Source organism: Coregonus clupeaformis, chromosome 10 (genome assembly GCF_020615455.1).
Source record: "Coregonus clupeaformis isolate EN_2021a chromosome 10, ASM2061545v1, whole genome shotgun sequence".
NCBI classification, from domain to species: domain Eukaryota; kingdom Metazoa; phylum Chordata; class Actinopteri; order Salmoniformes; family Salmonidae; genus Coregonus; species Coregonus clupeaformis.
Window position 1 is genome coordinate 18,634,682 of NC_059201.1, and position 14,922 is coordinate 18,649,603.

The window sequence follows — 14,922 nt, forward strand, 5'->3', positions numbered from 1 at the left end:
TTTTCCACGATCAGCACCTGTGCTTTGAACTGTTTTCCTTTGTGCTGTAAAGTTACTATGCAGCTTCCTTTAACTGGTACGTTCTCCCCAGTATAACCAATAACCTTGATTTTCACAGGGTGTATTTTGCTCTTCACTTTCAGTGTTTTGTAGTCATCCAGCGACAACAGGTTTACCTGAGCTCCAGTATCGAGCTTGAATGGTATTATAGTTTCATTCACAGTCAATGGCACAATCCATTCAGCTTTTACTGCATTGCATATTTCCACAGAATCAACAAAGAATGCTTCAGTCTCCTCTTTGACTGTGTGAACATTTTTCTTTGTAGCCTCAGCTTTGTAGCATTTTGATAAATGATAATTTTTTCCCACAGTTGTTACACGATTTGCCATATGCAGGGCAATTTTCTGGCTTGTGCATAACTCCACATTTTCCGGTGTTTTGATTTTTCTCTTTTGCTTGTTTTTGTTTTGTAAAGTGTTGTGTGTGTTGCTCCTCTCTTTTTATTGCACTGACGTCTCATCCCTGCCCAGCTCTTTAGCTTGTGCTCTGGTGGTTTCAGCTGCTCCACACATATTCACTGCTTTATCCAAAGTTAAATCTTGCTCACGCAGCAATCTCTCCTTGAGTCCATTATCAAGTATGCCACAGACTATCCTGTCTTTCACTAGTGAGTCTTTCAGATATTCAAATTCACATGTTTTGCTCAGTGTGTTCAGCTCAGCCAAGTACTGGCCAAAACTGACTCCCTGTTTCTGATCATGAGAGAAAAACGTGTATCTCTCAAACGTGACGTTCTGGCTTGGAACAAAGTACTCCTCAAATTTAGCCATGAGCACAGTCAATGTCAAGTTTGCCTTGTCTAGCTGAAAGCTATTGTAAATGTCCAATGCATCCTTTCCAATAACATGCAGAAAAATAGAAGCTTTCAATTTGTCATCATCTCCCCCTGCTCCACTGGCTGCTAGGTAGATATTGAATCTCTGCTTGAAACGTTTCCAATTGTCAACTAGATTGCCTGTTAACTGCATAGGAGTAGGAGGACTAAGCCTATCCATGACAGGAAACACTCGGGAAACGGGTACAGTTTCAATGTCTCTTACTTCGGTAGGTTGCTCATCAACAGATTCCAATGCAGCCTCGCTCTCGCTGCTGAGGCTCGTTGGCATCACTCTTGCAAGCTAGCATCTTCCACTACTCACGTCACTTGACTTGTGGTAGAATGTTACATTTTCGCGGAGGAAATTTGCAGAGTTACTCCTTTCTTTTCTCTGTCTCGTCATAGCGACTACCAATCTGACACCATGTTATGTTTGTTCCTTTACATAATGACAAACCGGGGCGTAGGTTGAACTACTTTTAATAAACTGATACTTCAGCTAGCAATCTCCTTGTGTAGCCATGCAAGGCATACTTCAACTTCCCCCTCTCGCATAGCCTGCTGGGTAACGTAGTCTTCAGGTTATTAACACATAACAACACACTGGGGGGCAGTGGCGGCTCCTGAAAAAATTCTCAGGAGGGGCAATTTTTCTGATGATTTAGGTGACCTACACACATTTTAAAAAAGATATGTCCAGCAACAACATGAAGACAGGGGCAGCATATAAGTCAATACCAGAAGCATTTATTGACTGATCTCAAAAGTGTTGGCTTACCAGGGTTGGTGGAGCCCTCAGTTTCATCTTTGCCTCACAAAGCTAACTCAAACACTCCGCAAAACTTCACACACTGGATTAGCCGGCTGAGGATGTGGCGGTTCTTGCTAATGTCGTAGTAAATATATTTGTTATAGTGAATATGGAATATGATATGTTGAGTAAAATGTTGTGCTAAGATCTATTTAGGTCAGGAGCTGGTTATAAGTTCTGTTCCTATCCAATAACAATGGACAAAAGGGTCCTATCTTGTCAGCCTTGTCAGCAGGTGGCCAAGGACAACACCCACGCCATAGGCCTCTCAGTTCTTCCAACTCACGAGTTCTTGCTCTGAGGACACACACACACACAAACACACACACACACACATCATCACTGTTAAACACACACACACACACACACACACACACACACACACACACATCATCACTGTTAAACACACACACACACACACACACACACATAAAAATCCCCTCTCTTAGGCTGAACATTTGAAGACAGAGAACCCGACTCAGAGCCAATGCAACAGTGACAGTAGCCTGGAGGGGACCTCGCCCAACTCATCAGGACCAATCAGAAGATCAGAACTACTAGATTCAACCTACTTCATTTATTGCATAAAATGTCTGCACACAATGTTTCGGGCTCTCTTCAGAATAATAATAATAATAATAATATGCCATTTAGCAGACGCTTTTATCCAAAGCGACTTACAGTCATGCGTGCATACATTTTTGTGTATGGGTGGTCCCGGGGATCGAACCCACTACCTTGGCGTTACAAGCACCATGCTCTACCAGCTGAGCTACAGAAAGTGGATACTCATGGATGCGCATCGCAATTGTAAAATGTCAACACAATTGGAGACACCACGTCATTTTTGGAGACATGTTATTGACAGTAAACTATTGTAGATGCGACTGCTAACTAAATAAAACATTTTAGCTGGCTAGCTAATCATCTTAGCTAAATGTGGGGCAAACAATTCAGTTATTTACCGTTAATTTGAGGGATTGGGGTGAAAGAAATCGAGTTACATAGTGATACTTTACGATATACTGTATTGACAATATCGCAATATTTTAGCGCTAGTTGGCTGTACCTGCACCAAAACACCATTATTGTTCCTTCATAGCTTGTTCTCAATCTTTTCACATTGGGAGCCAATTTGTTTTCAGCACTTTTATTTCCATGACTGATCAAAACTCGTTCTCATGGCTTTCTGATCCCTCTGCAACAGACATATGGTGCGCAATAAAATCACAGTATCGAATCGCAATACGTATAGAATCATGAGACTCGCAATGCTGATGCATATATCTTATCGTGAGGTTCCTGGCAATTCCCAGCCCAAGTTCATTTGCCACAACAAATCTCTTCGCTAGCAAACGCGATGTCTTCTCCAAAACGGCAATGTGTCTCCACTTCAGCAATGTTTACTTTTTTGACGTTCTATGGCATCTCCACTTTCCAAGCATATATGACCACATGTAATATTTTGGTAAGTGATGCAAATAGTGAACTATGTAGGGCCAGGATGTAAAATATATGTAGCTGCAGCAATTTCTCTTATCTGATATGGTAAGTAATGGGGCTTAATTTATAGCTCCCTAAGAGTTTGACGAACGGGTCCGTGAACGCGATTCCAGATATCTTTACCTCTGAATAAACTGCCTTTATTATACCATATCCAACCCTGTCCAAAGTCTCTACTTGGTCTCAGTTCTCCAGTAAACTTGTGATTATCAACACTAACCTCATCGTTGTGGCGGCGGACAGCTAGCCTGTATCCCTCATCCAGTTGAGTGAGTGGCAATGTCTTTTTTCGTTCGTACCAATTTTTGGAAAATCCTCGGGTGTAGGACTTTCCGCCTTTAGTAGAAACCTGTTGAATTATAAAATTTGGTCTGGGAGGTCCTAATTGTTTCGTTGCCAATTTATCTTCATTTGTTCGCCGACAAAAAGGAACTTCTTTCAAACAATCCGCTCTTTTCTCAGTTACGTTCATGGTTACGTAACGTATGACGAAAGCGCAAGCCCACAGACACCCATTGAGATTGTATTGAAGGCTCTGAAATTTGAAAAAAATAGATTTTACATGGGAGTCTATGACAGACTTCTGGGCGATTTTCAACCTGACTGAAATCGCCCCAAAAGGGGGGGGAGACATTTGAAGCACGACTTTAGCCTGATTCGACATTTAGTGGCAGTGTGGCACTGTGGCAGATCAGACGTATAGATTACAACACTGATAACTACTGTTGCTGTGATATAATTGATTAGAAAAAAATCCCTTCCTTTTCCCGTTTGGCAGTGCGTCGCCCATATCGCCCTATTGAACAGGCCGCCCCTGCTGGGGGGGACAAACATTTAATTTCAGAATGTGGGGGGGACATGACCCCCGTCCCCAGTGTAAGTTGCGCCCCTGATTTGTATGTATTTTTACACATACATTCTACACCGAAGTGAAGCCCCTCCGAACTAGTGTGGGCTCAGTGTGGTAGGCATTCCTGTACGTTAGATGGCGCTAAACAAACGTTTATTGCTACATTTCCCCGCTCAACGGAAAATGAAGTTTGTCCATGCTCATTTGCCTTACCCAACGAGGTTCAATGACATTTCGGCTTTCATAAGGAGAAATATTGAGCTTTGAATATATATAAAGCTCCAAGAATGGCATTAACGTATGTTTTCAGATCAATCAGAACAGAGCTCTCAAAGGTAGGCAAGAAAAGGGTGCGCTGGCATCCAGACCCCAGCATCCTATTTCTGGTTGTGCTTTCTGAAGCTGCTGTCAGCTGTTGATTTGAAGTTAGCTAGCTTCCAGTAGCTAGCCTAGACATTCAAAAGTGGCAAGCTAGCTAACTAGCTAACCACGTATGGGACAAGAATGTTAAAGTATTCAAAATTCTGCAGCTAGCCTTTAAGTGTTGTTGGCAACATCACAGTGAATTGAAATATCTTCCTAGGACCAGAGGTCATCATGGACATTTGATTTGTACCTCCGTTAGCAATGATGCTGACTTCACTGAAATGCAACGTTAGCTAATCTATTTTCTTGTCCACCCCAGGTCTGCACCGTTCATCATGCACAGTCTTTACACACAGGATATCCACTTCTTGCTGCAGAGAAAGCTCTCCTTATGAAACTACGCAAAAGCACTGGCTACACATTCATTAACTGCAAGAAAGCATTGGAGAAATTTGAAAATGACATCACAAAGGTAAACATTGCTTCTTTCAGCACAGCTTTGCTTGCTGAGCAGGGCAGGGATGGATGTCCAAACTTGGCCCTGGAGAGGTGCCAAATGTGCAGGATTTTGTTCCAGCCCAACAATAACAAATATGGTGTTAGTACTTTTCAATCTGGTGAGTTAGTGCTGGGTTGGAACAAAAGCATGCCCTGCAGTGCCTGCACACATTGCAGGCATCCTGGATCAGGATTGGGCAACCGCTGACTTAAATGTTGTGTATATTTAGGATAGTGTGTATATGTGTGTGTAATGTTTTTCTCCAACCCAGGCAGAGAGCTGGTTACATGAGCAGGCCCAGAAAGAAGGCTGGAGCAAGGCCAGCAAGCTGGAGGGGAGGAGGGCCAAGGAGGGGCTGATCGGTCTGTTTGTAGGAGACAAAGCTGCAGTCATGGTAGAGGTAAGCAGATCTCATTCAGTCAATGAGATCCTATCACTCATCCTCCTCGATGCAGTCTGCATACAATATTCAAGTTGAATAATACCTGCTATGACAGTCATCTTAATTTGTTTAGTTTGATAAAGGCTTTTGTGTAAAACTTAAATATGGTCAGAAGTATTTGTATCTCAATGTCCTCCATGTCTGTGTGTGTTGCAGGTGAACTGTGAGACAGACTTTGTTGCCCGTAATGAGAAGTTCCAGCAGCTGGTGAAGGATGTGGCGTTCGCCACCATGGCTTACCACAGCAGTAAAAACAAGGGCCAAACTGGATATGTGAAGGTATGACATCACACCACCCCCACTCAGTAGCCACATCACCCTAGGATGCCTGTTGGAATACGTAAAATTGCATTTATCTTTTTTGGTTTCAGAGTCTCCTGGCAGCAGAGGACCTCTCTAAATTGAACTTGGGTGAAGGTGCTTCTCTGGCTGATCAGCTGGCCCTTACCATAGGTGAATGAGTAATAAAAATAGCCCAAACACATTTGTAAATTACATTTACATTTTTGTCATTTAGTAGACTCTCTTATCATTATTGAGATGCTCTCATTGAATTTGAGCTTTAATAACCTCTAACTGCAGCATTTCTTGTTGCTAGGAAGCATTTGGAAATTGAAGACTGCTCTGTTAGTGAAGTAATTTCCTGTCCCGTCCCCTGTCAGGTCGTCTGGGTGAGAACATGTCAGTGAGGCGGGCGGTGACGGTGGGCGTCCCTGCAGGTTGGCACATCGGCTCCTACATCCACGGTGGTGTGGCGGTCCAGTCTGATATGGCCATGGGGCGATACGGTGCCCTCGTGGTGTTCCAGGGGGGCAAGGACGGGGCGCAGGACACCCTGGGGAGGAAGCTGGGGCAGCACGTAGTGGGAGAGGCCCCCGTATCCCTTGGCAACATGGATGACCTGCCCTGTGGGGACGCGGAGACGCGCCTGCTGCCCCAATCTTTCCTCCCTGACCCTAGTAGGACAGTGGCCCAGTACCTGACGGAGCAGGGGGCACGAGTTCTTGACTTTGTTCGCTTTCAGTGTGGGGAGGCGGGCAGTGATGGGGCACAGTGAAGGGTAGAGGAGAGCATCTGAGACCTTACAAGTCATGTTTTGTTATCTGCCTTTTATTTGTTTCTGAATTAGGCCAGAGTGCAGACAGTCAAGTCGATGTCATGCAAATGCATTCAACCAATTTCAATGTTTTCATGCCGTATGTGATAAGTCTAATATATGTGTACCAAAATGACATATGCTGCAGGATGAATGAACTGAATCCCCCCAACAATAAAGATATTTTAAACTTTAGATGACCATGTCTTCTGTACAGCTATGATATCTCACTAATTTGTCATATGATCCTAACTGTAGCTACAGTTTGCATATTCGTACCACAAGATGGCGCACTTGTTCAATCATACATATGGTTTATATGGCTGACTCATAATAATCGTCCACATGAAAGCTTCAATGGCATTGGCTATCATAAATTCTGTTTTTTCCACCACCACAGCATACATGCACCAATATTTATTCATTCGCTTTTAAAGAACAGTCAGGATTCCAATAAATTCACTTTTGGACAGTTTTGTTGCACCTATCTTCCAGAATTACGGTAAATAATCCGAAAAACCAACGCCTGCGAGATGTGATTGGTTTGTATAGTGCATGAATTAAGGATGACGTCATGAGCATAGTTTTTCTTGTCAACGTTCGCGTCTGTCGGTCTACATTCCCCTGACCTCCGCCCGCAGACAGGACTCAAACCAAGCCCAGAAATGGTAAATGCCTTTGTTTTGTTCTGTTTGAAAGATGTTTGTATGTGACGTGCAGTGGAGACTGTTAGCCTAGCAAAATGTCGTTTTAAATTCGTGTAGACAAAGCCATTTAGCTAGCTAATCCAACGAAGACGTTTCACTGCTGTGTTATCAAACCATGGCTGACCAATGTTGGCTGGTTAACGTAGTTATCTAGCTAACTACTTGTTCTCTTCATCTTCGATAATCATATTAATTTGTTTTCTCTATGTTCCTTCTTGCCGTACTTCTCAACCAGTCTGACTTCTCAGAAGACCAGATTATAGGTGAGTTTCAATCAGCTTTGTGACAGTAACGTTATTTGAAGGCTAGCTAGCTACTGTAAAATGTTAGCTAGCTGCTAGTCTATCCCCTTGCTTCATATGTCTTGTCATTCATTGTGGAATAGCACTACTTCTTTCCTGTCCCCCTTGTTGTGATAAGCAGTTTCCCTGCTGACAAGTTGATATAAACTGAAGCCTATGGTGAGTTTTTTTTTGATGGACCAGGTTTTGTGTTTTGGCTAACCATCTTGGTAAGACCTTGCATTAATATTGCCATTGTCGTCCGACATGCACACATCAACGAATGATTATATATACAATTACTAAAATATTGATTCACGATTGTCTGTTATTGGTGCAGTCAATCCCCTCCTTTGATCCCAACATAGCGGTTTGATTGAATGGTGTTTCATCAGGTTAATGTTTTGTGTTGAATGTTACTGACCATCAACTAATTTTGCACTGAGTTCTGTGCCTGGTATTTTTATGCATGTTTTAATAAAAGGCCAGACGTCAATATGTCAAGGCATTATGGCTAGTCATTATACGGCCTATGAGTATTCAAAAGCCTAGGTACTTTGAAAGATTGGCCGTTTTTAGTTATTCCATTTTAAAAGTCGTTTTTTTGTAAAAACCAATTTTGGTATTATTGATCTGTTCCGTTTATTGTGTGATGTCTTGTTCGGCTACCTAGCTACGTGGTTAACTTAGATAGTAGAGGAAACCGGAAGTTCTCAATTCTGGAACGTGAATTCATTAGTTCCCGATCCCAGAACTGTATAAAATGTCTAGATATATTATAGACGAAATCAAGCCACTATATTGTAATTTGTTCTCAGTCCTTCACTGGTGTTGACTCATAGACATTGTGTAAGCAAAAGGAAATGACTAAACAACTTATTAAAGAGTTGTACGGATCGAAGGCGTGGCCGAACTAAACCTCAGACATGCTGTTCTTTGAAATGAAGTTGGCGAAGCATAATGTATCCATTTACCAAGAATATATGTAGCGACATAGTGTTACTGTAGGCTACTCATCGGTTGCCTGTGACTTTTTCCCTTGCTCAATCAATGGAATTTTTAGGAGTTTTTTTCCGCAGTTGATAGATTTCCTTAGCGCTCGTTTGGTTGATAGATTACTCGGCCAGCGCTTGCTGTCAATGCCATATATGGGTAAATTAGCGGCTGCTGTGTAGTTTCAGACGGGCCAGCTTGGAATGCACAGCATAGCAGCAATGCAATGCAAGCACCATAACAATAGCCCTGGGAAATGACCCTGATGTCAGAGAGCATTCCATGAGAGGCCACCGCATTTTCTGTAGATTACACACAATCAAAAAACAAAACAAAAAATCTTTGGATTCTCTTTCTTGACCATTTTTATGTGTGGGGGGGAAACCAAAACACACACACACTCAATCCAGTGCTGTGCTTTTTTAAACGCCTTTCTTCTCCCCGTCTTTCAGAGTTCAAGGAGGCCTTCCTGCTGTTTGACAGGACGGGCGATGGGAAGATCAGCTACAGCCAGTGTGGTGACGTCATGCGGGCCCTCGGCCAGAACCCCGTCAACGCTGAGGTCCTCAAGGTCCTGGGCAACCCCAAGTCAGAAGGTCAGCCCTACTTCTAGATGCTTACTGAACATTGACCATTAGTATCTATTGGCTGGATCAAACGTATAGAAGTATTACACACATCAGTTAACATTAGTACGATTTTATTCCGGCATGGCATCGTCTTGTGTTCAGATAGATTTAGGCCGATCCTCCAAAGTGTGTTTTTAGGCCTGTTGCTGTTTGTAGGCAACAACTTCACCAAACCAGTTTGACTAATTTGTATCCGGTCAGGTGTAAGATGTCAGCTAATATGCTTAAGCATCCAAGGATAAAACTGATGAAACAGAATGTTCTTCTGAGTATGAAATTCACATCCTATGGAGTGTGAACTTATCCTTGTGCGTAATCTGAAATTGTCAAGTACCACAGATGCACACAGGCTTTGTCCTAACCTGTCGAGGGTGATTTTGTCTTGTGGTTGCGCAGCCTGTCACTTATCAGCTTGGGAACAGGAGCATTGTGAGGGGTCCTGTTCTTACATGTGTTAATTACACACACAACAGATGCAGATCATGTCAACAGGATCTGATAATGTAAAGCTGATGATCAATTTTATAGAGAAACGCAAGCATTCCTCTAATTTGGAATTGATAAGGTTTTGTTCAGATTTTTTGCAAAAATCAAATCAAAAGTGTATTGTTCTCGTACACACATTTGCAGGTGTTATAGCACTCGCACAAACTAAAAGTTAGGGTACACATAGTGGGAGTGAGTACAGTAGTTTATGTCTTTTTGGGGATTTAAAAAATGGTTATGAGAGCTCTCCTTTTTTTTGGTTAAATACATTCCAAGCCATTTTGAGTTATTTTACTCTCAGTATGTGGGCCTAGACTTTAACGGCATAGATGTAGATCTCATATAAGTTATTCTGTCTGTTTTATAGCAAAGTAATAGTATCTAGCAGAGTAAGACATGTTTATGTTTGTTTCCCTCCCCAGAGATGAACCACAAAATGCTGGACTTTGAGCAGTTCCTGCCCATGCTCCAGGCCATTGCTAAGAACAAGGACCAGGGCTCCTTTGAGGACTTTGTGGAGGGTCTGCGCGTCTTCGACAAGGAGGGCAACGGCACAGTGATGGGCGCTGAGCTGCGCCACGTCCTCACAACGCTCGGTAAGACCTCAGAACGATCTTATAAAGCTTTCATGAAGCATTTGTAAGTGCTGTCACTGGCTTGGTTTACATCTCCCCTTATGAAAAGATTATTCATTTTCATAGAACTGCACCATCTGTTTATTTCTCTCTTGTATTAGCAAATGATTTATATTACAGTATATAAGCCAACAGTTTCTTTCTTGTACTTGAGAGCTCTACTTCAGCTTAAAGAGAAACTGCCACTAAAAAATAACTATCATTTAGAAACATCCTATGTGGCATTGATATGAGTCAGAAACATTTATTCTGTCAAAATTGATTACAAATTGTAAATAGGATAATTTTGGTCATAAAGTCAGTCTTGTCCAAAACAGAGTTTGTGAGACTTGAGGTCATGACTGCGTCACAACTTAAATGCAGGTTGGGTTTGTTTCAATCCTGCCCACAGCTGGCAGCACACAAGTAATCATCAATTCGGAGTGCAGCTGCATGGGACCCGATCATAATGCCTGTGGTAAATTTGGGTTTACTTTGGATATCCCAACGGGGCTAGTTAAGAACCTTCTGTAAATTACACAATGTACATGGGACAATATGTTAAAATTCTAATAGCTCCAAATTTCAATGACTTAACCTCAAACCAACTATAAATTGTAGAAATTCATATACAAATATTGAAAGCATTTAATGAGAACCTAAAAGGTGTGCAACATGAAAATAGTGTCATTTACATTGTGTAATTTATTGACGGTCCCTAGCTAGCCCCGGAGATGGGCTATCCAAAGTCAAACTAATTTTGCACACCAGCTGGCTGAAGCTAATTGGCGAAATAATTTGGCTAACTCTTCCCACCTGCAAACACGCACACGAGACACACACATCAAACCCGCACCCTGAAACCAACTCCTGTTTGAATTCAGTCATAGCATTTCTTAATGAACCAAATCTAAAACGAGGCCTAATCAGGAAGTACATTCGCCCTTTAACACTCCAGACAAACAGTACTGCAACCTGCCTTGTGATGATGTTGGAGACATAAACTGTTGACGTTCAGCTCTTGAAGGTTTTACATGAAGAATTTAATTTGGATCAAAATAAACGTTTGATCCACACAGTCCTGATAGTTTTACCTCTTCTCCTTATCAACCACACCTGACTGTGGTACCAAAGGTCTTCATTGTCACTAATCAGTAATCACCTCTTAAACTAGTGACTCAATGCCCTACTGTATCCATATTGATGCACTTCATTTGCATCCTGGACATCGGTCTTGTCAGTAAGACGATTTGGCAACACAAGTGACAAGACATGGCTTTATTGAGTCTCCCTGGTTAACTGTGTCAGTATCCCTCTGGGAATGTCTGCTATTGCAAGTGAACTAAGCAGTCGTTAAAGTTAAACCTGCTCCGAGGTTGCCCCATTGGGGGGGACCAAAAAATACTCCTGACTTGCCCGATGGGCAAGTGCCTTTCAGACTTTGTCAATCCCTCTAGTGGCTTTTACCATTGTAGAATGTAAGGTATAGGAAAGATGGGATTCCCTTGCTATACAGTGTATTTTTGTCTATCTGTTATGAGAATGTAAAAGAGCATTTCATTTGTGTTGCAGGTGAGAAAATGACAGAAGAGGAGGTGGAGACTCTGTTAGCGGGACACGAAGATGCCAACGGCTGCATCAACTACGAAGGTAAAGCAGCGTGGTGAACTGGATGGATATGATGGCTGTGAAGGAGAACACTGAACCTCGTCCTGTACTGTAGAATATATTACAATGCATGAGGAATTACCATTTCCCATAGTGTTTGAATAATGGAAGAATCATGTGAATGATAAGACGTGAATTGTAACAAAATACAATAACAATTGTCTTGAATGGGATGTACTCATGTTTTGTGTCAACACAAAGCCCTATGATTATTAATAAGGATTATGTGTATGTCTGGGTGTAGGTTGTATTATTGGATTTCAGGTGTGTGTGTCCCTTGTGTTGTCCCTTCACTGACCTCCCTGTTCCTCTCCCACAGTCTTTGTCCGCCACATCATGTCCGGCTGAGTGGAGGGTACGAGCAGACCCCCTAAAGCCCCCCCTCTCTCTCTCTGTCGGCACCTGCCCCAGCAGTGGGCTCTCACCTGCTCTGGGGGACTTGTGTGTAGGGGGGAGGGGGCCCTCTCGTCAGCCCATCACTGCACAGAATGCCCCTACTCCTAGCTACTGATACCACAGATGTATTTAAGCGAGTAATAACTAGCAGTTTACTCTTTAAAATGATACTTGGTTCGGGTTGTGTGTGGGGGACCGGGTGCTCCTACTCTAACACACTCACCTAAAAAATGGCGAGCTACTGAAGAGATGCGTAGTAAAAGCTATGATACTAATCGAGTAGGACATCTCTCTGTGCCATGATGGTGTTGTCAGAGGCTGCTGGGTTCCTGTGGTGGAGTCAGCGGTTTGAATTTATGGTTTGATCTCTGTTCTCTTTAACTTTCTCTCTTGCAGAGCCCTTCTCCTGCCCAGCTCCCTCGCCTCTCCCACCCTCCCCTGGCTGTAGCCTGCATGTAGCGTCTCTGCATGTGTCTAGGTGGCTCCTCTAAATTACCCCCATGGACACTGACTCTCCAACTGGAGGAGGGCAGGACACTGACGGGGGGTCTGTTAGTTAGACTAGAGGGGCGACTGTTCAACTCTGAATGTATAGGAGTAGGTGGGAGGGTGGTTTGGATAAAGTGGTGTACAATAAGTCTTTCTCAAGGGTTGAACTATCGTCCTCTCTACTATAATGATTTCCTACTATTGCAGTGAGTTGCTCCATTTCCTTGGCTGGTGACTTCTGTTCCCTTCTCCCCATGGAAGCTGGTACTGTAGGCGTGCTAGACCCTTGATTTTTGTTTATTTTCCTCCCTTTCTGCCAGATCCTTCGCTCCTCCTCCTTCCTCCCCCTGTCCTTGTTTTCCTCTGTTAGAACAGCCCAAATAAGGAGGGGGGTTGCTAATCCTAACACATTCCAGGTCCTGAGGCCTGGCTGAGCAAATCCTTGGCTGTTCTGGCTCTCTAGGAGATGGAGCTTCTCTCCGAGTCCCTCCCTCTATAGTTCACCCTCTCTCTCTCTCATCCCTCGCTTCTGCCTCTAATGCTCAAACTTTAATGCCGATTCTCTCTTCTGTCTGATTGACACATGGAGTCTCTGTGGATCAGATTCAGGCTTCAGCATCCAGCTGAGAGCAGTGCTCATGTTGGGGAGGAAAACACCTCCTAGAGAACCATGTGGGAGCATGTCACTAAGTGTACTTACCTCTCTGTTGATGATTCATTTAATTTGTCTCATTGTGATTTTTAAATGTATAGGTGTCTGTAGGCTGTGACATCCTGAGTGTGTTTTGACAACGACATCTTGGTGGGATAATGCTTAGGAAGGCTTTTGGTCAAATCAATTTTTTGCATGTAATATCCCCTCCATAGATTCTTCTCAGATAAACAAGCCAATTCATATTGAACCATTCAGTAATGAGTCACAGTATAAAGTCAAAATAATGCCCTCAATCTTGATAGGGAGTCTGAGGCTATTTGGGAGAGATGGGAGGCTGTAGTACTGCTGGCAGATGCTGGAGGTGGAGTTTGCTCTAGGCTCTTCTCAGACACTGATGACCAAGCATGCTGCTGATGGTTTTTTTCTTCTCTCCCTCAGAACTCGTCCGGATGGTGATGAGTGGTTGAAGATTTCAAGAACACAACCAGTTCATTTTATTCCCAAATGTTTTTTTCTTCTATTATATACGTAATGTCTGTTTCGCCCCCATCCACCCTGTGTCATTCCCCAACCAACTCTTGTTTGCCATCGTTTTGTCATAAAAAAAAAAAGTTTTTCTTTCAGAAGTGCCTTTTCTGTGTCTGAGTTGAAATCGCCCCTTTTCATTTCACTTCAAAATATCATCCAGCCACAGAGGCGCATGCTATCATGTCTGGCTCGTGGACAGAATCGGCAATAACATTCCCTTGATTATACATTCCCATCGCCCACCCTGTCACTCAACCCGTGTCAGCCCCATTGCCCAATAGCTGTGTTTTTATACGGGGGAGATGCATGTTCATTGGCTGAGACTAGCTGTAATGTGGGTTTTACCAGGCTAACCAACCAATCATGAAATTATAGATTTATTGTCTCATGTATATGTTATAATGAATGGTATTTAATAAAAATCCCCAGTTTCTGAAAAGTAATGTTTTTTTTTTTCTTAATCATTTTTAATAAAACAATGGCGGAGATGTTTTGAAGCACCATTCTTCATTTAGTTTAACAGACGTCAGTGGGATTCTAATAAAGCAGCAGTGCAGTAATATACAAATGGATACATCACTTACTGGACCATTTTGGCCTAGTGTCCGGGATTGTCCGGATACCTAGCCATTCTGGCTACGCATCCGAGATGGCTACGAGAATGCATGCGTTATGAGTTGACACCATGTAATGAAATCTAGGAAGTGGTATTCAAATAGCAGAGTTTATCCATTTGATAATTTAACTGAACAAGCTTCTCTGTGCTAGCTTTCTCTCATAAATGTAAAGGTCATTTGAATATTTTTCAACAGAGCTGTATAGGGCCTTTATTCTTTGCTTAATGTAAGGCCTATTCAACTTTGTCATAGTATCTTTTTTGCAGTAGTCCTTTATGGTAAGATGGGTATGTTTCTTCTATTGCAGTGGCCCTGTATGGTTCTCTATGATGTAGTTCCAGTACTTACACCAGCCCTTGTATGGTAATGCAGGTATGAGTCTATTTGCTCTGAGGCAGTAGGCCCTGTATGG

The 14,922-nt window shown here is 42.7% G+C and overlaps 2 protein-coding genes across 3 annotated transcripts; both read left to right on the forward strand.

Annotated features, from left to right (window-relative positions):
- The first annotated feature begins 4,226 nt into the window (after positions 1-4,226).
- Positions 4,227-6,642, forward strand: LOC121575934 (elongation factor Ts, mitochondrial). The gene is made up of 6 exons (XM_041889227.1): positions 4,227-4,379; positions 4,730-4,882; positions 5,181-5,309; positions 5,508-5,630; positions 5,723-5,804; positions 6,014-6,642. Exons 1-6 carry the CDS (start codon positions 4,332-4,334, stop codon positions 6,406-6,408), a joined length of 930 nt encoding a protein of 309 aa, XP_041745161.1. The 5' UTR covers positions 4,227-4,331; the 3' UTR covers positions 6,409-6,642.
- A 380-nt stretch (positions 6,643-7,022) lies between these two features.
- LOC121575265 (myosin light polypeptide 6) lies at positions 7,023-14,332 on the forward strand. 2 transcript variants are annotated; one of them, XM_041888238.2, is made up of 7 exons: positions 7,023-7,115; positions 7,390-7,417; positions 8,881-9,024; positions 9,966-10,139; positions 11,730-11,807; positions 12,145-12,180; positions 13,804-13,873. In XM_041888238.2, the coding sequence occupies exons 1-6, from the start codon at positions 7,113-7,115 to the stop codon at positions 12,171-12,173; spliced, it is 456 nt and encodes a 151-aa protein (XP_041744172.1). In that variant the 5' UTR covers positions 7,023-7,112; the 3' UTR covers positions 12,174-12,180; positions 13,804-13,873. The 2 variants fall into 2 exon arrangements, with proteins under 2 accessions (XP_041744172.1, XP_041744171.1); XM_041888237.1 differs by lacking the exon at positions 12,145-12,180 and having other exon boundaries at positions 7,027-7,115; positions 13,804-14,332.
- The last annotated feature ends 590 nt before the right edge of the window (positions 14,333-14,922 follow it).